Source organism: Lissotriton vulgaris, chromosome 3_1 (assembly GCF_964263255.1).
Source record: "Lissotriton vulgaris chromosome 3_1, aLisVul1.2, whole genome shotgun sequence".
Classification (NCBI taxonomy): domain Eukaryota; kingdom Metazoa; phylum Chordata; class Amphibia; order Caudata; family Salamandridae; genus Lissotriton; species Lissotriton vulgaris.
Window position 1 is genome coordinate 29047067 of NC_141689.1, and position 25035 is coordinate 29072101.

At 47.7% G+C, this 25035-nt stretch overlaps 1 protein-coding gene, 1 non-coding gene and 1 pseudogene across 2 annotated transcripts; 1 reads left to right on the plus strand and 2 right to left on the minus strand.

Annotated features, from left to right (window-relative positions):
* The first annotated feature begins 3788 nt into the window (after window positions 1–3788).
* LOC147725855 (vomeronasal type-2 receptor 26-like) lies at window positions 3789–4670 on the plus strand. Its single transcript, XM_086962806.1, has one exon. It carries the CDS (start codon window positions 3789–3791, stop codon window positions 4668–4670), a length of 882 nt encoding a protein of 293 aa, XP_086818932.1.
* A 13582-nt stretch (window positions 4671–18252) lies between these two features.
* Window positions 18253–18406, minus strand: LOC147725856 (5.8S ribosomal RNA). The gene has a single exon (XR_015309604.1). It is a non-coding gene; the product is annotated as a 5.8S ribosomal RNA (ribosomal RNA).
* A 983-nt stretch (window positions 18407–19389) lies between these two features.
* LOC147725857 (18S ribosomal RNA) lies at window positions 19390–20081 on the minus strand (annotated as a pseudogene; the record flags this gene model as incomplete).
* Between the last annotated feature and the right edge of the window lie 4954 nt (window positions 20082–25035).

Here is a 25035-nt window from a genome sequence, read left to right on the forward strand (position 1 = left end):
TCATGCTCGATGCCGCCTCATTTCCCTCCTCCCCTCCCAAATTGCTGGCACTAAACGTGCCAGACTGCAGAAGTTTCAACTGCAGTGGTCACCTGGCCTAAGGCCTTTGCTGCATCATCGCAGTAATGACCCAGGTCAATCTGAAGTGACACTGATCTGCGTGACAATACAGCAGTGCTGTTGCAGAGCTTGGTGATGGCCCTAGTCGATGCAGTAGAATGGAGCAAGTTCTGACGATGCCTCCTGCGCTCGCTGTGTTGTTGTGCTAGGACAGCACAGGTGAGCTCCTGTAGGCTCGGGGTGATGCCACGATTCCCCTCTGCTACTACTGTGGTCAGTTGAAGCAGTGGGTCTGTCATTGTGCACATGTTTATTGCCAATTTGGAGATGTTCAGGTTCATTGTTCCCATATGTCTCCCATGCAGGCGCTTAACACACAGTATCTGGGACTCTACCCAACTGTAGATGTATGTAGGCTGTTCGGATCCCTCAGCAAGTCTGCCCATGGGCCTGCGCCATTGTCTGATCCAGCCACATGCTGGTGTTGGAGCTGGCGGAGTGGCACGTGACGTGTAGGGAACACTTGTGGGTGCTGGGCTCTGCCCCGTCCCCCTTCCCTGAAGGGAGGGGACATGTGCCCTGCATTTTGGTGGTGTTGTCATTAGTGATGGAGATGGTGTTGATATTGGTGGTGCAGGTGGTGCTGGTGCTGATGTGGATTGACGTCCCTGCGGAGTCTCTCCATTGGTCTCTGCCGGTGTTTCGGAAATGATGAAGCATTCACTGTCATCAGAGTCCACCGGAGATGCATCTGTGTGTGAAACAGTGCATTGTTATCTTATTTTTTTAATTTATTTGTTTGTCGTTTCGCATACTTTAAACATAATAAATGACATATTTAGACAGACTGTTTGACCTGTGCTGCTAGTCTCATTTCATGCGCATCGGTGATCATACATGCACACTTGGCTGACATGACTACATCTCCCATGATGCAACACTTCTGTGCTTCTGTGCGGGTATATGTGTTAGGCACTTCTTCCTGAACACTGTGATTTGCCTGGGGGGATGGGCATGGGTATACAATATGCAGCGTATCAGCACAGGCATGCATCTTACCTTGTTCTGTGGTCACTGCGACGGAAATGTCCATTTGGGTGACTCCCCAACTGCCTCTGGCTCAATGGTGCCCTCAACGAGGTCCTCCAGGGCTGTGTTGGCAGGTACTCTGGATGGCCCCCCTCCTGTGCCAGCTGTTTCCTGCACCCTTTCCGCAATGCGCTCCTTTGCCCTTTTCCTGAGGTCATACCACCTCTTTTTAAGATCGTCAATGCTGCGGTATCTGACTCCTATCGCATTTACCCTCTCCTTGATGCGCAGCCAGATCTTGCGCTTCTCGGCTTCGGGCACCTTGAGTGAACAAATTTCCAAAAAGCTTGTCATGCTTGCTGCTCACCCCCTCTATCAAATGTTCCAGTTCCTTATCCGAGAACTTTCTCTTCCTCTTTCTGGGCATGTCTGATGTTTGGGATGCATTCCTGTCCATCCTGGATTGCTGTGGAGTGGCTGGGTTGTGAGGGTGAAGTCTTTCAACTCAGCTCCTTTGCTATGCCTCCTCCTCTGAGCTCCTCAGGTCACTGAATGAAGCATAGGCTGTGTGACTTCCTGGTTGTGATGTCATCAGCCTGCTTCCAATGTAATCCGTTTTTTGTGAATTCGCTAATACCGAAATCGCTAATACCGGATTCGGATAGCTAATTCAGTAATTGCTATTCATTATTTTGAGGACTCGCTATCGTGTTTTCGGTGTTTCTAAGTGATTTTTACCGAATCCCTAATAAATACCCAATCTGTTGATGCATCCCGAAAAACGAATCCTTATTTGCTATTCCTTATTTATCGCTAATAAGGACTTGTTTTTCTGAATTTTGATGCATGGGCACCGTAGTGCGCAGTTGCGACCCATTAGAAATGAAAGCCATCACGAAGATTTTGGTCTGCTGGGGTCAGCCGATCACCATATTTGTGATTAATACACAAAATAAAACAAACTTTAAAAAAATGTGAATGTTTTCCTTTAAGGTAAATGAGATTAGTTTCGAAAGAAAACAATTACATGTTTAACCTTCACTTTTTAAAAGTAAGAGTTGGTCCACGTTTGCGAATGGGTTACCACCTCCATCAAGGAAGTGGCAAATTATAAATGTATTCTGACAGGAAGTCGGTTGCAAGACATTAATTCCTACCATTGAGAGTCAATATCATTATTAGCTCCTTCTAAATACTGGATTGCAAACCAAAAGTATGATTCTGTAGAATCGCAGTTTGGTGATTGTACATAAGAAACGCATTTTATGGTCCAACCAACTTGATTCTTGGTCGCCAGCTGGATGACTTCCAACTGTCTCCAGTTGAACGCAAGCAAGACGGAGGTTATGATCTTTGGCAAACAAACGGAACTCTGGGGAGACAGGTGGTGGCCGTCGGATCTGGGTCCTACGCCAACTCCGGTCGCTGAGCTAAAAAACCTTGGGGTCTGGCTCGATCCAACTCTCACCTTTGTCTGCCATACCAAGCGCACGGCGGCCTGCTGCTTTGGCATTTTACATGGACTACGGCCTGTACTCAAATTTTTTTATGCCACCACCAGGCAACTTGTGATTCAAGCAACCGTGATCTCTCGGCTTGATTACGCCAGTTCCCTTCTAGCGGGATTAAATCAATCGGAAATCACCTGCCTGCAGCGGGTCCAGAATGCCGCGGCGAGAGCTGTTGTGGGACTACCTAGATTCTGTCCAACTGCTAACACCTTGCGTACGCTGCATTGGCTACCGATTGCACAAAGGATCCAGTTTAAAGTCATTTGTGTAGCCTACAAAATTCTCAAGGGATCCCCTGCTCTGATCCTCTCCAATCTTCTGTCCCGCTATGTTCCGGTCCGGGCTTTAAGATCTTCAGACCTAGAACTTGCGGTTGTTCCCCGCTTTAAGCATTGCAGGGCAGGCGGCCGCTCTTTTCAAGTTCGCGCCGCAGTGTTGTAGAACTCTCTTCCCCCTGCGATTCGCGCCCTTAGGGATCTGTTGTCTTTTCGCCGAGCTGTAAAAACTTTTTTGTTTCCTTAATTCTTCCTTGCTCTATTCTGTCCAGTTGTGTTGTGTTGCTACCTTGTCGGGCGCCAGGACGCTCCTTCGCTGGAGCATCTGTGCGCTTAATAAATGAACCTAACATAACATAACATAACATAACATTCTATGAATAGGCAGAGTGCTACCTAAGAATGCTTCATACATCTGGTCCCAAGTTCTTTACTTAATGTTTATTTTATTAGTTTGTTTGTACACTAAAAGACCGAAGTTGGAGGATATCATTCATTCAATAGGAAAACCTGATATGCATGAAATAAGAGGGGCGCATTCTGACTTACAGTATTGCTATCATACAGCAACACATTGTTAAATATGTGCACCTCGAATTGTAACTACAACTGGATTGTCTAAAGTGAACTACAGATTGTCTACATTGAGAAAAGCAAAAGCAAATTGCAATAAGTGATTGTGTTTTGCTAGTGCTACCATGTTCTCAGCAGCATAAAGGTATGATGTATGGATCCTATAGTATCAATGTGCTTTACTGTTCAAGAGAGTCTATAGCTGTTTCCGGGGGAAACCTTTGGAGCATTTCTTATCAAATTTAAGATTCAGTTTTATGTGTGCTGTGTTATGTGGATCAACTATTTGGAATATTACTTTCTTTAACTTAATTGTCTTCTTATGTTTTACATTTTAGACATGGAAAATTGTGTAAAATGCCCAGAGGGCCAGTGGCCCATTGATGGAAAGGATGGTTGTATCCAGAAAGAGATTGTTTATCTCTCTTACGGTGATTTCCTTGGAGCAGTGTTGGCATCTGTATCTATTGCACTATCCATGTCCACAGCTTGTGTGTTGGGAATCTTTCTCAGATATCGGGACACCCCAATAGTGAAGGCCAATAACAAGGATCTCAGCTACGCCCTCCTTGTATCTCTACTGCTGGCCTTCATCACCTCTCTTCTATTCATTGGACGCCCTACCCGATTGCCATGCTTGATCCAGCAAGCTGCATTTGGGATTATTTTCACTGTTGCCGTGTCTTGTGTATTAGTAAAAACCATCACTGTTGTAATTGCCTTCAATGCCATCAAGCCAGGTAGCAGGTTAAGCAGATGGCTGGGTTCTCAGGTGTCTGCATCAATGGTCCTTGTGTGCACACTGGGGGCAGTAGTAATTTGTCTCACTTGGCTGCTCACTTATCCTCCTCATCCAGCCACTGACACTCAGTCTGAAATTGGAAAGGTGATCCTACAGTGTGACAACGGTTCTGTCACTGCTTTCTATGGGATGCTTGCTTACATGGGTCTGCTGGCCTTTGCTAGCTTTACTGTGGCCTTCCTGGCCAGGAACCTTCCTGATAGATTCAATGAGGCCAAGCTCATCACATTCAGCATGCTGGTGTTCTGCAGCGTCTGGGTGTCCTTCCTTCCAGCCTACCTTAGCACTAAGGGTAGATACATGGTGGCCGTGGAGATCTTCGCCATCTTGGCTTCCAGTGCTGGGCTGCTGGGCTGTATATTCATTCCCAAGTGTTACATCATTCTGTTCAGACCAGATATCAACAAAAGATGCATTTAGAAGTCAGAAGTTATTTATAATCAAAATATTAAATGTATAACCTGATCATCATGGGATGTGGTGAAGAGCGTCTGCTTTTTCTTTCTTTTCCATTCGAAAATATTAGTGTTTTAAAAGGGATCATTCACTCATATCCCAAAAATAGTAAAGGGCTCAGCAGTCAGCATAAGGCTTATAATGTAACTAAAGGTTATCAACAAAAGTAAGTTACAAGTGTTGCCAAGTAATTATGTACCAAGAAATAAATTACCTTGTTAACCTGTTGTTGTTCGTCTGTGACTTCCACATTTGCTAAGTACAATCCTTTCCTGTACATGTATCCTTTTTACAATTTCTTTTCAACATTTTTTATTTGTTATTTCAATGTATTTCTGTTTCTAGAATGCATGATATTTTCCAAGGTATAGCTCACCTGTCTAAATTTAGGATTAATTATATTCGGTAAATCATTCCAGGAGAAGACATTTCAATACTAATGCCTTACCATTCATCAGAGATGAGACTAAAAGCAAACAGACTAGGATTCTGTGTGCTTAAACCCCTTGGTAGAGTATGCATATTGTTTTTATTTCTTCAACAAACTGGTGGCTTTTTTACAGGCACCACAGTTGTCAACGCAGCCCTACGTGGACTTCATCTGAGACCTTACTGTAAACCAATGCAAAGCACCCATTTTAATTGGCCAACCCAAGCACAGGGTTTTGACCTTGAAGCAACTTTTTCTTTTAAAAAAGTCTTTTTATTGAAGTTTTCAGGCAAAGCATAAGCATATAATATGCAATCCAGTACATACTCAAAGATTCCAGGATAGTGTATCCGGCAAATAACATTTGAAATTACTGTACTGCTGCTCAAATAATTGTTAAAGAACATTGGGGAGAGAGAAAAGAAAAAAAGAGGGTGGAGCAACTCAGCTAGTGAAAACAATTTCAAGACTCTACAAAGAAATCTCTATGGTGCACGCTCAGATGTTTGTGACAGTCACATCGGATTGCAATCAATGGAGGGCTTGATGTGCAGCTGCAGAGGGCTCCAGCTGGCCAGTTATCCTGATTGATGTAACATTTGCAAACGTCTTCTTCCTCAGCCTGGGCCCTTAAAACGACTCAATGGGGGACCATATATCTTTGGTTTGGGATTTCACCAGTATTAACTCCCAGTTGGCAGTTAACTGTTCTTGACGGTAGGTGCATTCCCAAACCCTAACCATCTGCGGCATAGGATGCTGAACCTAACACATTGCCAGAAAGAGGCGGATTGCTGTCAATGTGTGTACATATTTGAGGACCTACTTCAAGTACCCCAATAGCTCTATGTGCTGTAAATGGTAAGGTGTGTAAGCAGTGATTACCTCAAGTGCATCATATTCAGTGAGCCAGAAGTGCTGCACTCCAGGGCAGTCACATGCCTGGTGTAAAAAGTCAATGCAGGGTACCACACAGCAATCACAGTGTGCATTCTCAATCAGGCCAGTTCTGTGCATCTTTTACGGGGTGCAGTACAAACTATGTAAATATTTGACATGCTCCAACTTCAGTCTGTAATTAGGGGAGAGCACCCAGGATTGTGCATAATCACTAGGTCTGCTTTCCACATCTGCCGGCCGCTTGGGACACATATTGGCATAGTCTCCTGCAATCTTGAGACATGCCTCCTGAACCTGAAATGTAGACAGGGCTGCTGGGAAAGAGTTGTGAATTGACTAAACTGCAGCATATGTTTGATTATTTGTGAACTTGTCTAGCAGAGTCACATCAGAGATCTGCAGGGCCTGTTGAGGTGCAATGAAGTTGCCATCTGGGTACACCCATGGGAGTCAGCAACAGATTGCTCAACCAGTTACAGGTTCATTCCCATGTCACTGGTGCAAGCCACAGTGTCTATTTGACCCTGTGGACACTTGGGAGGCAAGTACAGTGCCACCAGGAAGGGGCATGGTGCAGCACGGTCATGCTGAGATGCTCTGTGGGACAGTCTCAGAAAGTGTGTTATTAGTAGTGATTAGTAGGGAGTTACTACTAGTAATAAGGCCACAAATACAATATAAGGTTCAGTCAAGGACTCAATAAAATATTTATTTATGTTTTGTTTTATTTTAAAGAGTTTTGTATAACACCAACAAGACCACATATGGGTAACATAGTGCTTTACATCTCGGCAGTTAACCCCTTCCGTGCGGCTGGTTTTCCCCGCCCATGCTGACTCCGCCTTGCGCGGGCGGAGTCATGACGGAACGGTTCCGTCATCCGCACAGCTCACCCAACGTGCATGACGGAACCGTTCCGTCAACAGCATGGAAGGGGTTAACAAGGTACAAGCTGTGGAAACCATAATACAAACAGAACAAGAAACAAACATAACAGATCTATAAAGAACAATTTAAACAAGTGCATCTTAAGGTGACTGGAAACTAGCCCAGACATATCTTCATCAGAAACTCTTTGACTTCCTTTTTGAAGGAAGTCCTGGAATTTTTAAATCTTATTTAAGGTGGTAAGGAGTTCCAAATTGTTGGTGCAATACCCAAGGATGCTCGATTGTTGGTTTTCTTGTTATGGAATTTCGGTGGCTTGATCACTAAGGTACTTTAGAGGATCAGGAGCCCCCATAGAGCTCAAGTTTGGGGTGTTGAATTGTAAAGCTTTATGAGTCAAGCATGCAATTTTCAGATGAATCCTGGCTTCATACGGGAGCCATTTAAGAGATAGCAACTCAGGTGTGATATGAACAGGGCATATGGAGCCTGTATTGAACCTTGCAGTGGGGTTGAGAAAGGCCCTGAGTTTTTACCGTCTTTACTCTAGGAAGGCGGCAGAGGGTAGCACTACCATTATCCAGTATAGGAATCACTAGGGCTTAAACAGAATTCTTGAAGTTGTTATGGCGCAGGAGCGGTTTAATTTTCCTTAGGACTCTCAATTGGAAGGTTGCACCTTTGGTGAGAGTGTGAGAAGTTGGCCTGGCATATGCTGTCCACTATTCTAGTGGGCACCTTGTACCAGTTCAAACGACCCTTTTTGATGGTTCGTTAAAGACAACCTTTATAGAACACTATCCTAGCGGTAGCTGTGGAGAGCAGCCTTCAGGATATGACTTGGAGGAATGTAAAGCAGCTTGTTTTACCAGTCTGTAATCTTGTGAATGACCAAATGAAATGAGAACCACAACAGTTATATAAAATGGATCACTGACATAATATCGAATACAAAAATATAGGCATTTAAAATATAGACTTCAAAATATCAACTACAAAAATATCGAAGTCCTATCTACAAACAGGTAAGTACAAAAATATCGAATCAAAAATATCGTTTAACAATAATATAGTTAGTCAAAATAGCAAATTTTTGTAAATGTCTTAAAAGTAATTTAAAATAAATGAAATATTAAAATATATTTAACTAAAACATACTTAAAAATACTTAAATAACTTTAAAATTATAAAATAATTAATTTAGGTAAAAAAAAAACAATTTTATTTTTTAAAACACATATATATATATTCACATGATATTAATTAAAAAACCACAATATTTTTACCGTAGGATAGCGTAGGGGTAAAAATTACAATTCCCACTCCAGAGAGTGCAACAGTAGGGAAAGCGTTGGATAGCGTAGGGGTAAAAATTACTATTGCCACTCCAGTGAGTGCAACAGTAGGGAAAGCGTTGGATAGTGTAGGGGTAAAAATTACTATTTCCACTCCAGTGAGTGCAACAGTAGGGAAAGTAAATACTTCATATATTATTTAAAAATATATATATATTAATATCTATAAAAAATTAATTAAAAGTAATTACCAATACAAACTAAAATCAATCATTACAATTAGTTACCCAGTAATACAAATTAATTACAAATTAACAATTAATTAATTAGCAATTAAAAATGTATTAACAATTAATTCAAAATAAATACCAATAAATATATTTACATATTTAATTAGTTATAATTAAATTTCTTCCCACCCTATTCCCCTATAAACCCACAACCCACTACAGAAAATAAATTAGTAAAATTAAAATAATTATCAATTAATCAATTAAGTAAAATTACTTACCAATTAAAATTTAATTACTTACCAAATAAAAATTAATTAACAATTAATTCAAAATAAATACCAATAAATACATTTACATATTTAATTAATTAAATTAAATTACTTCCCACCCTATTCCCCTATAAACCCACAACCCGCTACAGAATTAAATTACGCAAAAATTAAATAACATAAAATTAATTAATTAAAATACATTCTAACATAAATACACACTTTTCCCACATATACTAACATAAAAAACACTATAAAAAAATTTATATTAATAAAAATTCGATAATTTTAATAACCTATATTATATACCTCGATATTTTGACTTTCTATATTTTTAAAATTCGATATTACATTACTTACCTTAAAAACAATATTTTTGATGACTATATTATGTCCATTCGATATTTTGTCCATTCTATATTTTAAAGTCCATATTTTGTCCATTCGATATTTTGTCTGTTTACCATATAGAATATATGTATTTATTCTACGCATCCCTCTAGTCTTTTTATTACTTCGGAGTCCGGCCGGAGCTTCGGAGATGCAGACCGGCAAATGCCTGCAAAGCAGGGGAGTCATTCCTTGACCCCAAAGGAGATTCTTCCGTCCTCTAGTCTTTAGTAGAGTGTCGAAGTTCGAGGATTCAGTTTCAGAATTTCGTCCAGGTGTAATCTAAAGTCCTGTTGCCAGGGGTTTCTTACTTATACCGAAGAAAGGGGTTGGACATACTCTGGGGACTCACCTATGGGAGGGTCTGGAAAGATGGGGGGCTACACCCCTTTCCTTTGTCCAGTTTTAAACCAGAGCAGGGGCTGGTAGCTCACTAATTAGATGGCGAGGCATTCGGAGAATCTATACCACATCGCGGTGGCCATTCTGGGTTATTATGCTGCCCATCAGCGTCAATTCGGTTTTGCTTCCGACAATACAACATTCTTTTGCTCCGAAGTACAGCTGTCCTCACTGGAACTGGGATCACGTATAGGCCAGAGATAGTACACATTACAGTAATATTCCAACAATTTTAAGATTGTCTACGAATAGTTCTGAGAATTAAAATATAATTAGCAGGGCATCAATAATCAATGTGTGATATTTATGTGAATGCAATTATTTGAGACCTATTCATCGTTCAAGACATTTAAAAAAGTACGATGTACACACTATATCTATATTGTTATAAGCACACATATATATAAAACAAAAATACACATCTACAAATTGCACATCTAATTAGAAAAAGCACATCTAGAAAAATTCACATCTATAAAATCACATCTATACTAACTCTTATATAAACCTATGTGTTAAAACATTATGTTTTATAAGGGTGACATGTGTGCTGCAAGAAAGTGTACATCTCAGTATGAGTTTGATACTCAATTTTCCATGAATACTTGGCACATTTTAAGAGTGTCCATTAAAGTAGTCAGTCAAATATTTTTCTTGAATGGAAATGCCATTTGTAGACCTAAATCAGCCAGAACAACATCATTACATTGAGGCCAGATACCACAACATCCTACGATAAAGCCATGAAATTTAACAGTTTTGCATTTTGTGAGATCTTTGATTTGCTGTGACAGATTCTGATAGTATTTCACCTTACTCTCAAACGCTAATTCAAGGGAATTCCGAGAGTTTTCATTTCGAATTGAAACATCAATCACTACAGCTGTACCATTTTTGGCAAACACTACATCTGGTTTTCGTAGTTCTCCTTGATAATTCTTAACATGAGGTTCCCTATATGCCATCCAACCACACCTTTTTGCTCTATCAATGAGCAATTCCAGAATTGTGTTATGTCTTTTTATCCTAATGTCCTTGGTTTTAGGACATGCACCTGAGATATGAGAAATTGTTTCACAAACATCATTACAATATCTACATGTAGCAAATGCACGATTTCTTCCCCTGGTAATGGTTTCTCTGGTATATAAAACATTTGCTCTTAACATCAGCGCAGCTATGTACTGGTTTTCTTTCATTTTGTTATGCTTGCTGATCCAGAAGTTTGAGGTTGGATTACTTGCTAAGTATTTTATACCATCACCTTGGACAGGGTGATTTGCCCATTTCTCAAACTTCTCCAATCATATGTTGCTAACAAATTCAAATCATAGCTCAGAAAGCAACTGTCCAAAATGTTGAGTTTGAGTGTTTTGATTATGTTATCAATTTTTTTATTTATATGAATTAATGCGCTATGTACAGGTCTGGAGCTGCCCTGAGATCCAATAAACTATTGACTTTATTGAGACCAATTTGTGTACATAGTTTTGGTATACTGAGGCCCCCAAATGATCTTTTTGAATATAGGAGACCATCACATGTGTATGCAGGGAGGTGTAGAAAGTGTTTGACATACTTTTTTATTGTTTGATCAAGAACATTCAATGTTTCTTTCTTCTGTTCCTGTCATTTCTAATTTGAATGATAGTTTAGGTACCAAGTATTGGCACAACATTTCAATTTTAGGTGTGGGCTTAAGTGGTAGTGTTAGATCTTGGGGTCTCTAGTTGGCAATGGTTATCACCTTTGTCCAAATAGGGACCCTTACTTCTAAGTCAGGACAAGGGGATTACTCTCTTTAATAACCCCTGCTCACCCCCTTGGTAGCTTAGCACGAGCAGACAGGCTTATCTCAGAGGCTGTGTGTTAAGCATTTGTGAATATACACAGTAATACAGTGATAGAACTACAGATGGAGACAACACAGGTTTTATAAAAATAGGTATTCTTTATATAGACTTAAACACAAGACCACAAATGACAAAAATCCACAATACTATACTAAAGGTTACTTAAAAGGTGATAAAAGTCTCTTAATTCAAGTTGATGGTAAATGCGACAAAGTTCTCAACAAAGTTCTTGGATGCGGCACGCAAAGTGAACAAAAGGCTCACAAAAGGGGAGATGCGTCGGTTCCGTGACCCGGGGGAACGGTTGCGTCCTTCCTCAATGCTTGCGCAGAGTAGGGGACTCGTCGTGAGCCTTACCGGTGCGGAGGTGATGCCTAGATTCTCGACCTGTTGCGGTGCGCAAGATGGCGCCTTGATGCAATGCAATGCCGATGCGATGATCCAGTTGTGATGCGAGAAGATGGGGCCCTTGCTGCGGCGATGCGATGACGATGCAATGACGCCCTGGCAGCCTTGCGACGTCTCTGTACTTTGGAGCCGCGACTAGCCCTGCGATGCGCTTATCCGGCAATGCGAAGACAACTCTCTCGATGCGTCGCGCTTCTCCGGCGATGCGACAGCAGACAGCTTCGATGAACACACGATCCAGGGAGATGCGACAAACTCTCGCTTCTCCGGCGTTGCGATGATTTCCGCTGTGGCGGCGACACGCTTCTTCTCGATGCGTCGCGCTTCCAACTCCCAGCAGCATGCAAGTGACTGGAGTCAGAAATCCCAGCAAGGAAATTCAGGAGGGAGCTGGAGGTGAAGTCTTTTGGCCCTGAGACTTCAGCAGGAGGCAAGCACAATTCAAGCCCTTGGAGAATATTCTGTAGATGAAAGTCCTTACAAAGTTCCTTCTCCTTTCCCTTGGCAATGAAGCAACCACTGCAGGCCAACCCAACAAACAGCACACTGTCAGAGGGGCAGTCCAAACTCCTGCAACTTCCTTGGTTCTTCTCCTTGACAGAAAGGTTTCTTGTTCCAGAAGTGATCTAAAGTCTGCGGGACTGGGTCCCAATATTTATTCAGAAAAACCCTTTGTTCTCTGAAGGCAGAGAGGCCTCTGCCTAGTTTAAACCAGTTCCTGAGCACTGTGTTTACATGACTCTTCTCTTCCTTTCACTGTGCAGGGCAGAAACATCAGACGCCCCACAGGAGGCTGAGCCAGCACAGGGGAGGGAAGATGCAGCTCTGGAGTACTCTGTTGACAGGATTCCCCTTCTTCTTTCACTGTGCAGGGCAGAGACATCAGAGAAGCCACAGGGGGTGGAGCCTGCATTGTGGAGGGAAGGCCCAGCCCTATCCAGGTCCCAGGTGCACTTTCCCCCTCCCATCTGGAGGTAAATCTCCCTAATCACCACTGGGCTGTCCCAGACTGTCTCCTGGAATTTCCCCAGCCCTGTCACACACACACCCAGACAAGGAATACACAAGTCAGCAGAGGCGGGCTCAAATGGTTAGGCAAGCAAATACCTACTTTCTAAAAGTGGTATTTGCAAACACAGAATATTAAAATAAACTTTACTAAAAGATGTATTTTATTATTCTGAGTTCAGGCATACTAACATCGAATTTCTACCATATTCCCTGAGCCAGTTAGGATTGTAGGGATGTAACAATCTTCACTGCCCATTCTAATCTATGAGAACAGGTAGCCTTCAATAGTGAAAAATGAAAATGGCTGTCATTCAACACTAGAACATGCTACACACATCAGAGCATGTCCTACCTTATACTTACAATGCACCCTGCCCTGGGGCCTACCATAGGGGTGTCTAATATGAAGCAAAGGGAAGGTTTAGGGACTGGCAAGTGGGTGCACTTGGCCCAGTCGACATGGTAGTCACAGACTACACACATGCCTTGCAATGGCATGCCTGAGACACACTTTACAAGCTGCTTCTGTGGGTGGCACAACCAGTGCTGCAAGCACACCAGCAGCATTTGCTCAACAAGCCCTGGGCACACATGGTGCACTGTACTAGGGGCTGACAGTAGATCAAATAAGCCAATCATGGAATCCAATCAGTATATCAGTTTAACATAGGAAGCACTTGCACTGTGGCACTGATTAGCAGTGGCACAGGGCCCAAAACATACAACCAGCAAAAATATGTCAAAAGAGAGGAGGCAATCCGTAAAAAAATGGAAGGGAGACTCACGCCAATGATGTCAGGTCTAACAGGTAGGTTATCAAGTTTTTGAGCCCAATTGACAAGAACCTCATTAATTTTGTTGTTGCTTGTATGACCAGTGTGTGGATCAAAGTTCAATCCGAGGTATCTCTCACTTTCTCCTGGATGAATATTTTCAATATTTTCTTTTTCAAATTGCCATGGTTTACAGTTGTTAATCAGTATTTTATCTTTATGGTGACTGATATAAAATCCATGTGTCTTTTTCACATTCAGCTTTAAGCCTGTAGCTTTACTGAACTTTTCAATGATCTTCAGATTTGTACTCATTCCTTCCCATGTACTGCTGAGTACTGCGATGTCATCGGCAAAGGCGAGAGCGGTGATTTGCTCAATAAGACCATCTGATCCAAATATGAAGCCCTTGCCGTTTTTCTGAAGATCACAGATCAGAGGATCCATGGCAATGTTAAATAGTAGTGGGGATAAAGAGTCACCTTGTTTGACCCTAGATTTCATTGTTATTTCAGAGTTGTTTCGTTGTTCTTTCCCTTGAAAGATGTTATTGAGTCAGTGTATAAGCCTTTTATTATTTCTCTGATGTTTGATGGAACTCTTTGCCTTGTAAGACTCTGTATAATGTGACCATGGCTGACAGAGTCGAAGGCTTTTGAAATATCAATGAACACAACTGCTAATGAGTGACTGTTTTTTTCGTGCCCCTTTTATGATATTTTGTAGGAGAGTCAGATTCTCTAGACAACCTCTCACCTTTATGAATCCTTTTTGTCTCGTATTCAATTCAACAAAAAATTAGAGTCTTCTAGTTAATATTTTTGTGAATAACTTCATGAATGCAGTACCGATGGTAATTGGACGCTAGTTACTGATTTTTCTAAGTTCAATTATCGGCACATTCTTGGGTATCAAAATTGACCGGTTCTTTTTGATAATTTCTGGTACTCTTCTCATCAACAACCAAGATGATATAACTCTGGACAGCAGTCTTGGTCGCCTGCTATGCACTTTATTTAGTTCATTCAGACCTATCTTATCAGGCCCCACTACTTTCCTTAGATTGGAGCTCTCAAATGCATGAGTTATTTCAAGCAGTGTTATTTCTTTGCAAAGCCTTCTAATTTCATAGTCCTCTGGTATTCGATCTAACGTCATGAATTTAGGGTTCTTTTTGTTTTCTTTTTCAATTATGCCTTTGTAGTATTGAAAGATTTCATCAGCACTGATTTGGCACATGGCATCTTCTGCCCCATCAGTGATAATCCTGGCAATTTTCTTTTTGTCTTTTTTGAACATTGCCTGGTATTCTTTATAGCAGCCGTTTGATTTTGCATAATTTTTCTTGTGCGTCAGATTAAGCCTTCCGTTTTTCTTGTCTTTTTTTGTTATCTTGAGCAGAGTTCATAGGCTCATTATTGATTTCACTTGTTGGTTCATTTGTTGTTACACGTGCTAGAGTAGGACTTATATCAGTGGTGTTTTCTGCGATATAAGTCACTACTTCATCCATCAGATCCATAGCAGCATCGTGCTGCTCTACGTTTTGAGTGTACTTCTCGATTTCTGATTCTTTCTTCCAGTTCATCAAAGTTCTTTATTTTTTGTGCACGTTTTTCGATTGATAAAGTCTCTGTGCTTTTCTGTTATTACCTCCACTGAAACCTCTGGTTCATCGCAAGAGTCATTTTCAGAAACATTTGATGTTTGCAGTACATCTTTTGCAGATTTTTTGCTTTTACCTCTTCTATCTCTTCTTTTTTCTGCAATTTGTTTTCTGTTCTTGTTGTCAAAATGTGAACCATCAGTGCATTAATATTCCTCTTATTTTCATATACTTTTTCCATTTCTGCTAGTAGCAGTATTTCTTCCTGTGACCATAACTTGAACGGTTTGCTGCTTGCTAGAGCTGCTAGTCTAGCCTCATTTTGCGCTCTTGGATGCGCATGCCGAGCATGTTGAGAAACACCAATTTTTGTTCCAGATCTGAGGTCACAGAAGCTGCACAGGAATTGCAGCTCTCCTTTTTGAAGTCTTCCTTTACATTTGGCATAATGGCATGCAATATTGTGGTATTCTGCTTCTTTGTCACATTTTGAACAGTACGTTTTGAGATAGAAACCTTTGTGCTTGTTGGAGACATGTTTTCTCAGTTCTTTAAAAGTTCCCAATATGTCTCCACACAAGTCACATTTATATTTTTCGTTTGGGTACTTCCAATAAGTGACTTTTTTTTGTAACCACTTTTCTTTGTTTCTACATCTTTGCTGACCTCGTACACATCGGGAAGATTTTCAAATTTTGCTGTACCAATGTCATTCTTGGCTGAGGTGGCTACAAACTCGATGGATTTGCTGAGGTCTACTGTTGTGTCTTCTTCTGCTATAAGGTGTGAACTAGGGCCTATATCGTGATCTGAATCGTTGTTATTCGTTGCATTGTTGGAAGCTAGTGCTGGTTTGTCAAATTCAGTGAGGAGGTTAATGATTTCTGGGAAAGACAGCACCTCCTTAGGCCATCTTAACTGAGTTTTTATTCTCCAGGAACTATCCTATCTGGAATTGGGTTTGTTTGCTTTGCCATTTCTCACTATCATGCTCGCTGCCATGATAGAACCTTATTTGGCCTGTCTCTATATGCTTCTCTACGCAGAGTCTAGCACTTCAGAGGCAGTTACCGGCGAGATCACTGGGAGGTAAAGGCCACTCCCGCCGTTTACCAATGCTTCATTGAATTTCTTCACTTTGACATTCAGAGCACTGGGCAGAAATCACATCGCGTCAACACCCGCCTCTGGCCTTCGCGATGCTTTGTTTTAATTAAACAGTCGGATTCCCATGGTCCGCACCAGTTCTAAGTCAGCTGCTAGGCGCCGGCCGAGGCAGAACACCGGCCCTGTGCCCCCGGGGAGGGGGCACGGGGAGAGGCGACCACCGCAGCTGGGGCGATCCACAGGAAGGGTCCGGCTCGGGTCCAGAGTTGCCACCGCTCCGGAGGGAGGCGCCTCATCCAGCCGCGGCATGCGCCCAGCCCCGCTTCATGCCCCAGCCCGACCGACCCAGCCCTTAGAGCCAATCCTTATCCCGAAGTTACGGATCTGACTTGCCACCTTCCCTTACCTACATTGTTCCAACATGCCAGAGGCTGTTCACCTTGGAGACCTGCTGTGGATATGGGTACGGCCCAGCGCGAGATTTACAACATCTCCCTCGGATTTTCAAGGACCAGCGAGAGCTCACTGGACACGGACGGAACCGCAATGCTTTCCAAGGCTCCGGCCCCTCTCTCTGTGCGAACCGATTCCAGGGTGCCCTCACGCACATGTTAGACTCCTTGTTCCATGTTTCAAGACGGGTCGGGTGGGTAACAGACATCGCCGCAGACCCCTGGTGCCTGGAGTGGGCCTCCCCGCCCGGCGGCGTGACGCGGTCGGGCGCACTGAGAACAGTCCACCCCAGTCGACAGTCGCGCCAGGAGCCCTGTCCCCCCAAGTCAACCGCCCCAGCGTGCCCCGATGGGTGGCTGGGGATGGGTGCCCGGGGAAGGACGCGGAGGCAGTTGAATCTCCCTCGGCCCCGCGGACACGGCGAAGCTGCTTCCAGGGGGGCTGTAACACCCTCTGCCAGAGCGGAGGGCCACCTGCCACCCGAAGCCTTCCCAGCCGGCCCAGAGCCAGTTGTGGCGCACCACCGCAGAGGAAAAGCGCCCTGAGGGGGCCTGGTAGGGCCTGGGCCCCAGTCCCTCGGAGGGGATCTGGCACTCCTGGGTCACCGACCTTCCCGCTGTGTTGAATCCCCCGTTCAGACTGCACGGACCCCACCCGTTTACCTCTTGACGGTTTCACGCCAACTTGAACTCTCTCTTCAAAGTTCTTTTCAACTTTTCCTTACGATACTTGTTGGCTATCTTTCTCATGCCCGTATTTAGCCTTAGATGGAGTTTACCACCCGCTTTGGGCTGCATTCCCTAGCAACCCGACTCCGAGAAGACCTGATCCTTGCACGCCGGGGGCCGCTACTGGCCTAACACCGTCCGTGGGGTGAGTCTCGATCAGAAGCACTTGGGCCCCCTGAGTGACGCCGGGGAGTCGGTCTTCTGTAGGCCACATTTCCTGCACCCGCCGCCGGGCGGGGATTTGGTGCTGGTCTCTTCACTCGTCGTTACTGGGGGAATCCTGGTTAGTTTCTTCTCCTCCCCTTAGTAATATGCTTAAATTCAGCGGGTTGCCATGTCTGATCTGAGGTCGTAGTCAGAAGAATGATGCCGGAGCGTCAAAGGGAGTTGCTGGGGAAGGCCGGGCCCCCCTACCAGAGCAGGGGGGCCCGGCGTCCCGGCAGTGCATGCCCTCTTTCCCTGGATCGCATCCGGAAGGGTTTCGCTCTCCCCGGGAAGCCGGCCGCAGAGGTGGACACCCGAGGCACGTGCGCGCAGGCAGCCGGTGGGACACCACAGACAGCCTCGCGCGGCACGCAGCCAGGCGCCCCGGGACGGGTCACGGGGCGGACCGGTCGCCGGGCCCCTTTCTCGGGGGCCAGGCACACCGGCAGCGTACCTCCATGGCAGGACCCTGCGAGGGACCCTGCCAAGGGCGATCAGGGGGTCTGTCCTTGTGGGGGGACGAAGGGGAAGCAGAGCTCACCCTGTGACGGCCCCAGCTGCATCCCGGGGAAGCCCCGGGGCGATTGACAATCGAGCGACCCTTAGACAGGCTTAACCCCGGGAGGAACCTGGGGCCACAAGGTGCGTTCAAAATGTCGATGATCAATGTGTCCTGCAATTCACACTAATTCTCGCAGCTAGCTGCGTTCTTCATAGACGCGCGAGCCGAGTGATCCACCGCCAAGAGTCACAGGCAAATTTTTGAAAACGTTCACCCACCTGCGGGTGCAGGAGAGGTGGGAGGACTGTGACGCCGTCGGCCTGGGTGCCCCGTTCAAGGCTTCCCTGCTGGGAGTCAGACTGCACCGTTGGGAGAAAAAAACATTGCCAGGCGCTCGGCCCGGGAGTCCCCCCCACCCGCCCATGAGAGAGGAAGGGGGCTCCTGGTGCGACGGGAGCAGGCAGCCCCACGGCCGCCGGTCCCTCCCGGGGTAGCCGGGAGGGACCGCAAGAGTCTTTCGAACCCCTCGGCCCAGCTGCACGGGACCGGGTCGAACCGGGTACCTGGAAACGAGGGAGGGTCGCCCCACCTGCACGTCAGCCGTCCGTCGCTGAGCGGCCCCGAGCCGTGCCGGTGGGCTGGCAATTGGCTCACCCCACCCTTTTGCCCGGGTCAGAGGTGCCAGAAGGGAAGAGCCAGGCAGCTCCCCATCCTGCACGCCTCCCACCGAGAGGAGCCGGGGTCCCCTCGATGGCCCTCGGCCCCTTCTCTTCCAAGCCACCCTGCCGCGTGAGAAGGAAACCTCCTCGGCCACCCAGGCCCCGGTCAGGCCGGGACTCGGGCACGGGAGAGCCCAGCCGGTGCTAGGGCCTTTTGCAGGGAGGGGTGGTACTAGCCCGGGGATGCACTGCCATTCGGTTAACCCCCCCACACCGCAGTGGGGGGGGTCTGTGGTGGGTGAACTCGGGTTCTGCCTCGCAGAGGGACAGGGGATGGGGGACGCCCCCGCGCCTGGTCCCTCGTGCGTCGGTCGGGCCCTTTCCCGGGGGAGAGGCCCGCCGAAGTCCCGGTCCTAAACTCGAGCGCCCCATGCAGCCGCGGACCGTTCTGCCAGGCAGTGGCGCGCCAGGGCAGGGCCGGGCCCTGTGCCTAGGGTGCGTGCTTGCAAGAGGTGGCCGAGGGCTTTGGGCTGGCGCCATTGGTGAGTCGGGCCGCTCCTCCATTAATGATCCTTCTGCAGGTTCACCTACGGAAACCTTGTTACGACTTTTACTTCCTCTAGATAGTCAAGTTTGATCGTCTTCTCGGCGCTCCACCAGGGCCATTGCCAACCCCGGCTGGGCCGATCCCAGGACCTCACTAAACCATCCAATCGGTAGTAGTGACAGGCGGTGTGTACAAAGCGCAGGGACTTAATCAACATGAGCTTATGACCCGCACTTACTGGGAATTCCTCGTTCATGGGAAATAATTGCAATCCCCAATCCCTATCACGAAGGTGATTCATCGGGTTACCCGCACCTGTCGGCGAAGGGTAGACACACGCTGATCTGTTCAGTGTAGTGCACGTGCAGCCCCGGACATCTAAGGGCATCACAGACCTGTTATTGCTCGATCTCGTGTGGCTGAACGCCACTTGTCCCTCTAAGAAGTTGGACTCTGACCGCTGGGGTTCGCGTAACTAGTTAGCATGGAGGAGTCTTGTTTTTTATCGGAATTAACCAGACAAATCGCTCCACCAACTAAGAACAGCCATGCACCACCACCCATAGAATCGAGAAAGAGCTATCAATCTGTCAAGCCTTTCCGTATCCAGGCCGGGTGAGGTTTCCAGTGTTGAGTCTAATTAAACTGCAGGCTCCACTCCTGGTGGTGCCCTTCCGTCAATTCCTTTAAGTTTCAGCTTTGCAACCACACTCCCCCCGGAACCAAAGACTTTTGTTTCCCAGAAGCTGCTCGAAGGCTCCGGGGCTCCCGGGCTCCAGGGCTCCAGGGCTTCAGGGCTGCAGGGCTCCCGGGCTGCAGGGCTCCAGGGCTGCAGGGCTCCGGGGCTGCAGGGCTGCCGGGCTCCGGGGCTCCAGGGCTCCCGGGCTCCCAGGCTCCAGGGCTGCAGGGCTCCCGGGCTGCAGGGCTCCTGGGCCCCAGGGTTCCGGGGCCACAGGGCTCCGGGGCTGCAGGGCTCAGGGGGGGCTCTGAAACCCCACGTTGGGCCTCAGGCTCGGGGAGGACCACTTGAGCTCTCGGGCCCGGGGAGGACTGCCCGTGACCCATGGAGCCACACCGCGGGTCGGAGGAGCGAGCCCCGGACGCCTGGGAGGTGTTGCCCGGACATTGCCCATCTGGTTCGCGGCAGGGAACCACCAGCCCAGGAAGGGTGTCGGGGAAACCCTTGCCCCTAGTAATCCAAAGGAAGGCTACTCCTCTTTCTGGGAACCCGTGCATGCCGAGTGACAGAGGGGACCCAGGGCACCAACGTGACCGACCTCCTGGAGCCCTGGGCTGCAGGGCTGCAGGGCTCTGGGGCTGCAGGGCTCCGAGCCTCCAGGGCTCCGGGGCTGCAGGGCTCTGGGGCTCCAGGGCTCGATGACTGCGGGCTGCAGGGCTCCGGGACTCCAGGGCTTGGGGGCTGCAGGGCTCTGAGGGCTGCAGGGCTCGGGGACCACAGGGCTCCGGGGGCTTCAGGGCTCCAGGGCTCCGGGGCTCCCGGGTTCTAGGGCTCCAGGGCTGCAGGGCTCCTGGGCAGCAGGGCTCCGGGGCTGCAGGGCTCCAGGGCTGCAGGGCTGCCAGGCTCCGGGGCTCCAGGGCTCCAGGGCTCCCGCGCTCCCAGGCTCCAGGGCTGCAGGGCTCCCGGGCTGCAGGGCTCCTGGGCCCCAGGGTTCCGGGGCCGCAGGGCTCCGGGGCTACAGGGCTCAGGGGGGGCTCTAAAACCCCAAGCTGAGCCTCAGGCACGGGGAGGACCACTTGAGATCTCAGGCCCGGGGGAGGACTGCCCGGGACCCATGGAGCCACACCACGGGCCGGAGTAGGGAGCCCCGGACGCCTGGGAGCTGTTGCCTGGGCATCACCCATCTTGTCCCCGGCAGGGAACCACCTGCCCCAGAAGGGTTTCCGGGCATACCCTTGCCCCTAGTAATCTGGAGGAAGGCTACCCCTCTTTCTGGGAACCCGTGCGTGCCGAGTGACGGAGGGGACCCAGGGCACCAACGTGACCGACCTCCTGGAGCCCTGGCTGGGATCCGGGAGGCAATGGCATCTCATCGGGACTTCCAGGGAAGCCCGGCCATCTGGTCACCACATTGGAAAGCATTGGGTGCAACCAGTTGGCCGAGTGGAAAGTTGCGACCAGATGGCCGGGACCGACATAACGCCAATCTGCCTGCCCGAGCCTCTGTGGGAGGGCTCCTGCCTCCCCTTTCAGGGCTCCGAGGCTCCAGGGCTCCGGGGCTGCAGGGCTCCGGTGCTGCAGGGCTCCGGGGCTCTTGGGCTGCAGGGCTCTGGGGCTGCAGGGCTCTGGGGCTCAAGGGCTCCAGGGCTGCAGGGCTCCAGGCTCCAACCAGGCCAGGGAGATCAGGGAGTCTGCCCAGGCACGAAGGACCCCTGTCCCGGGCACACGGACCCTCAGGACGCGCCCCCATTTTCCATAATTTTTTTTCCAAACTTCTGCATAGTGTGCGTAGTGGCGCTACACAAACTACACCCAGCCCTATTTCTGAGTGTTCAGGCATCATCTGGGTCATCGAGGAGGGTCTTTGGGCACTGGATTCCAAGTCAGAATCATCGGGGGACGTCCTCAGGGTCTTTGTCCACTTGAGCACAGGCAAGGCTCGGCGGGTGCAGAGTTGGCTTGATTCGCAGTTCCTGGCTGGGTGTTGCTGTTTGAGCAGAGCCACTGCTCGTGGGAGTCCTAGTCTCTAAGAGGGTCAATGCAGGCAGGTCCTCCAGGGTTCTTGAGGTTGCTGTAGGAGGAGGAGACACCGGGATTTAGCAGGAGCAGGTTCGAGAATCAATGGGCCTGTAGGGCTGGGGCCAAGTCAGTTGGTGTCACACGGCAGGTTTCGTTTTCTTGGTCTTCTTTTTTTGTTTTGAAATTGGGATCTGAGGAAGGAAGGTTCTGGGTTACAGGTAAGGGAAGGGCAGGGACCAAAAGGTCCCTGTCCTGGGGTGAGTATACCCCCTATCCTGCTCCTCTCCTGTGGGATGGGGCAGGAGACTATCTCTGATTGGGCAGGGGTCCCCATACTTAAGATGGCTGGGGCCTGGAGTTGTGCTTCACCTCGCCTCTCCCACCTGAGTGATGGAGTTGGCACAGGCTGACGCACCTCCTTTCCTCACGTAGGCTTTCCCGTCAGTCTTTCTGCCAGAGTGGGGGTCAGAACCGGTAGGGGTCAGTTGCGGAGTACAGCAAGTGGTCTGGAGAAGCTCACAAAGGCGGTATGCCTTTGAAGCTTCCCCCTACCCATCCTGGGGAAGGAGAACTAGCACCTCACTCAGGCTGTGCATTGTTGCAAGCAATGGAGAGTGGGGGGCTTGCCACCGAGGAGTCCAGCAACATGTCTGCAGTGTGGCAGCCTAGGCAGCCTCCCAGACAAGACGTGGATTGTAGGTTAGTTTTCAGGGGGCATCTCTAAGATGCCCTATGTAGTACATTTACATTAAATCCTACACTGGCATCAGTGTGGGTTTAATTGCTGAGAAGTTTGATATCAAACTTGTCAGTCTTCGGTGTAGCTTTTATGGTGTGGTGGAGTTCGTAATTACAACCTCGCAGCACCATATACTCTTAATGGCATCACTGCACTAGCAGTGCCCAGGAATGGCACAGGGCTCATGCACCTGTGCCCACACCACTGGCTAGAGGGGTGACTGATGTGTGCCAGGGCAGTGGGTTTGTTGGCATGGCACACAGGGATGTGTGCCATGTCTACTCTTTATTTAGTTCCGCACCAGGACACGCAGTCTGCAAAGGCAGTGTGTGGGTATCAGGGTGCAGGGCCTCTAAGGGTGGCACAATAAGTGCTGCAACCCTTAGGGGTCTTTGCTGGTCACAATGCCTGGGTACCTATGGTACCATTTACCAGGGGCTGACATGTGGCCAGAGATGCCAAATGGGTTTCAGCTTCAATACAGTTTTAGGGAAGGAACACAGGCCCTCGGCACCTGATTGGCAGGAGCCCAGGGCAATCTTAGTCAAAGCACATCAGCAATTCAGCAAAAAGTGGGGGCATACCATGCAATAAAGATGGCACTTTCTCACAGATGGGGCCTGAGTGACGTGTGCAAACACGCCCTGTGGCAGATTTTAGGATGGGAAAATAATTACCCTTAAATCCTGAGGGACCATGGGGGCGAACTAGTCTACCAAGTGCTTCCAGTAAGCGCCACTGTGCTGTGTTTCAGAGAGGTGGCCGGGGCAGTGCTCCTTTGTACACCTCTCTGCAACAAAGCTCTGTGGTGCTTACTGGAGGTATCTAGTGGGCCAATTTGATCCTTGGGACACTCAGGATTCAAGGGGACTTAATCTCCCAAAGTTAAACGGACAAAGTGTGCGTCTACACAGTGGTGAAGGGAGGGGATGGGGCCTGAGGTGACAGTGCAAACACACCCTGTGGTGGGTTTTAAGATGGGGAAATAATTCCCCTTCAATCCTGAGGGACCCTGGGGGGCCAACTAGTCCACCAGGTGCTTCCAGTAAGCGCCACTGCGTTGCTTTGCACAGAGGTGGTCCAGGCCGTGCCCTTTTTTACACCTCTCTGCAATGCAGCTCTGTGGCGCTTACTGGAGGTACCTAGTGGGCTACTTGGACCTTAGGGGCCCTAAGGATTCAAGGGGAATTAATCTCCCAAATTGAAACAGCCAAAGGGAGCATTTACACAGTGGTGAAGGGACGGGATGGGGCCAGAGGTGACGTGTGCAAACATGCCCTGTGGCGCGTTTTAAGATGGGGAAATAGTTTACCTTCAATCCTGAGGGCCCCTGGGGGACAACTACTCAACAATGTTCTTCCAGTAAGTGCCATTGCGCTGTGTTGCAGAGAGGTGGTCCAGGCCGTGCCACCTTTTACACCTCTCTGCAATGCAGCTCTGTGGCGCTAACTGGAGATACCTGGTGGGCTAGTTGTACCCAAGGGACACTCAGCCCCCCTCCCTTCACCAGTGTGCCCTGTGGCATGTTTTAAGAGGTAGTTTTAATCCCCCTGCCTTATTATGTACTAGGGGCTTACAGAGGAGGTCATTCTGTTGTATTTCTATCTAGGACCCTAATTCTATATTCCTGATTTATGCCCTTATGTGGTTATAATAAATAATAATCCTTATAAAGGCATAAGAATCATATCCATACTTAGTCATAGCCCATGCAGTCCAAATTAAGCAAGGCTATTTCCCCAGACTCCTAGAGAGTACAGCGCGTTCTTTAAACAAAGCAAACCTCAAGCAACCTGGTAAATCCCCATGCTTCTGTTTTGATTTTTCCTGGGACTCCTGCGAGCACTGAAAGAACGACCAGTTCTTAGTGACACCTTTTTCTGGCACAGCGTACTCTGCTTAAAGTAGAACTATTCTTAGAGGACAGAGCTTCAATTTTAGGAACTCAAGAGACAATACTATACCTCAGCCTCTAGCATATGTACAGCCTCTAGCAGAGCCCACGGACGCCGCCCCTCCCTTTTGACGCACTGAGAAAGACGCTGTCTTTTTCTCCAGCCGAGAAAATCCAGCTCCGGTGTTTTCCAGCCACCCTTGCGGGTTGCTGGAATATCGAGTCCTGAGAAAGAGATACCAGACCTCCTGCTTTCTATTATCCAGGTACGGAGCTGACTAAACCCTTAAAGAGAATTCTTGACTCAGATTCTTGGCAAAACCAACTTAACTTAAACTGC

Excerpts from the sequence above, each read along its gene's own strand:
- LOC147725855 (XM_086962806.1), top strand. The coding sequence starts at position 3,789 with ATGGAAAATTGTGTAAAATGCCCAGAGGGCCAGTGGCCCATTGATGGA.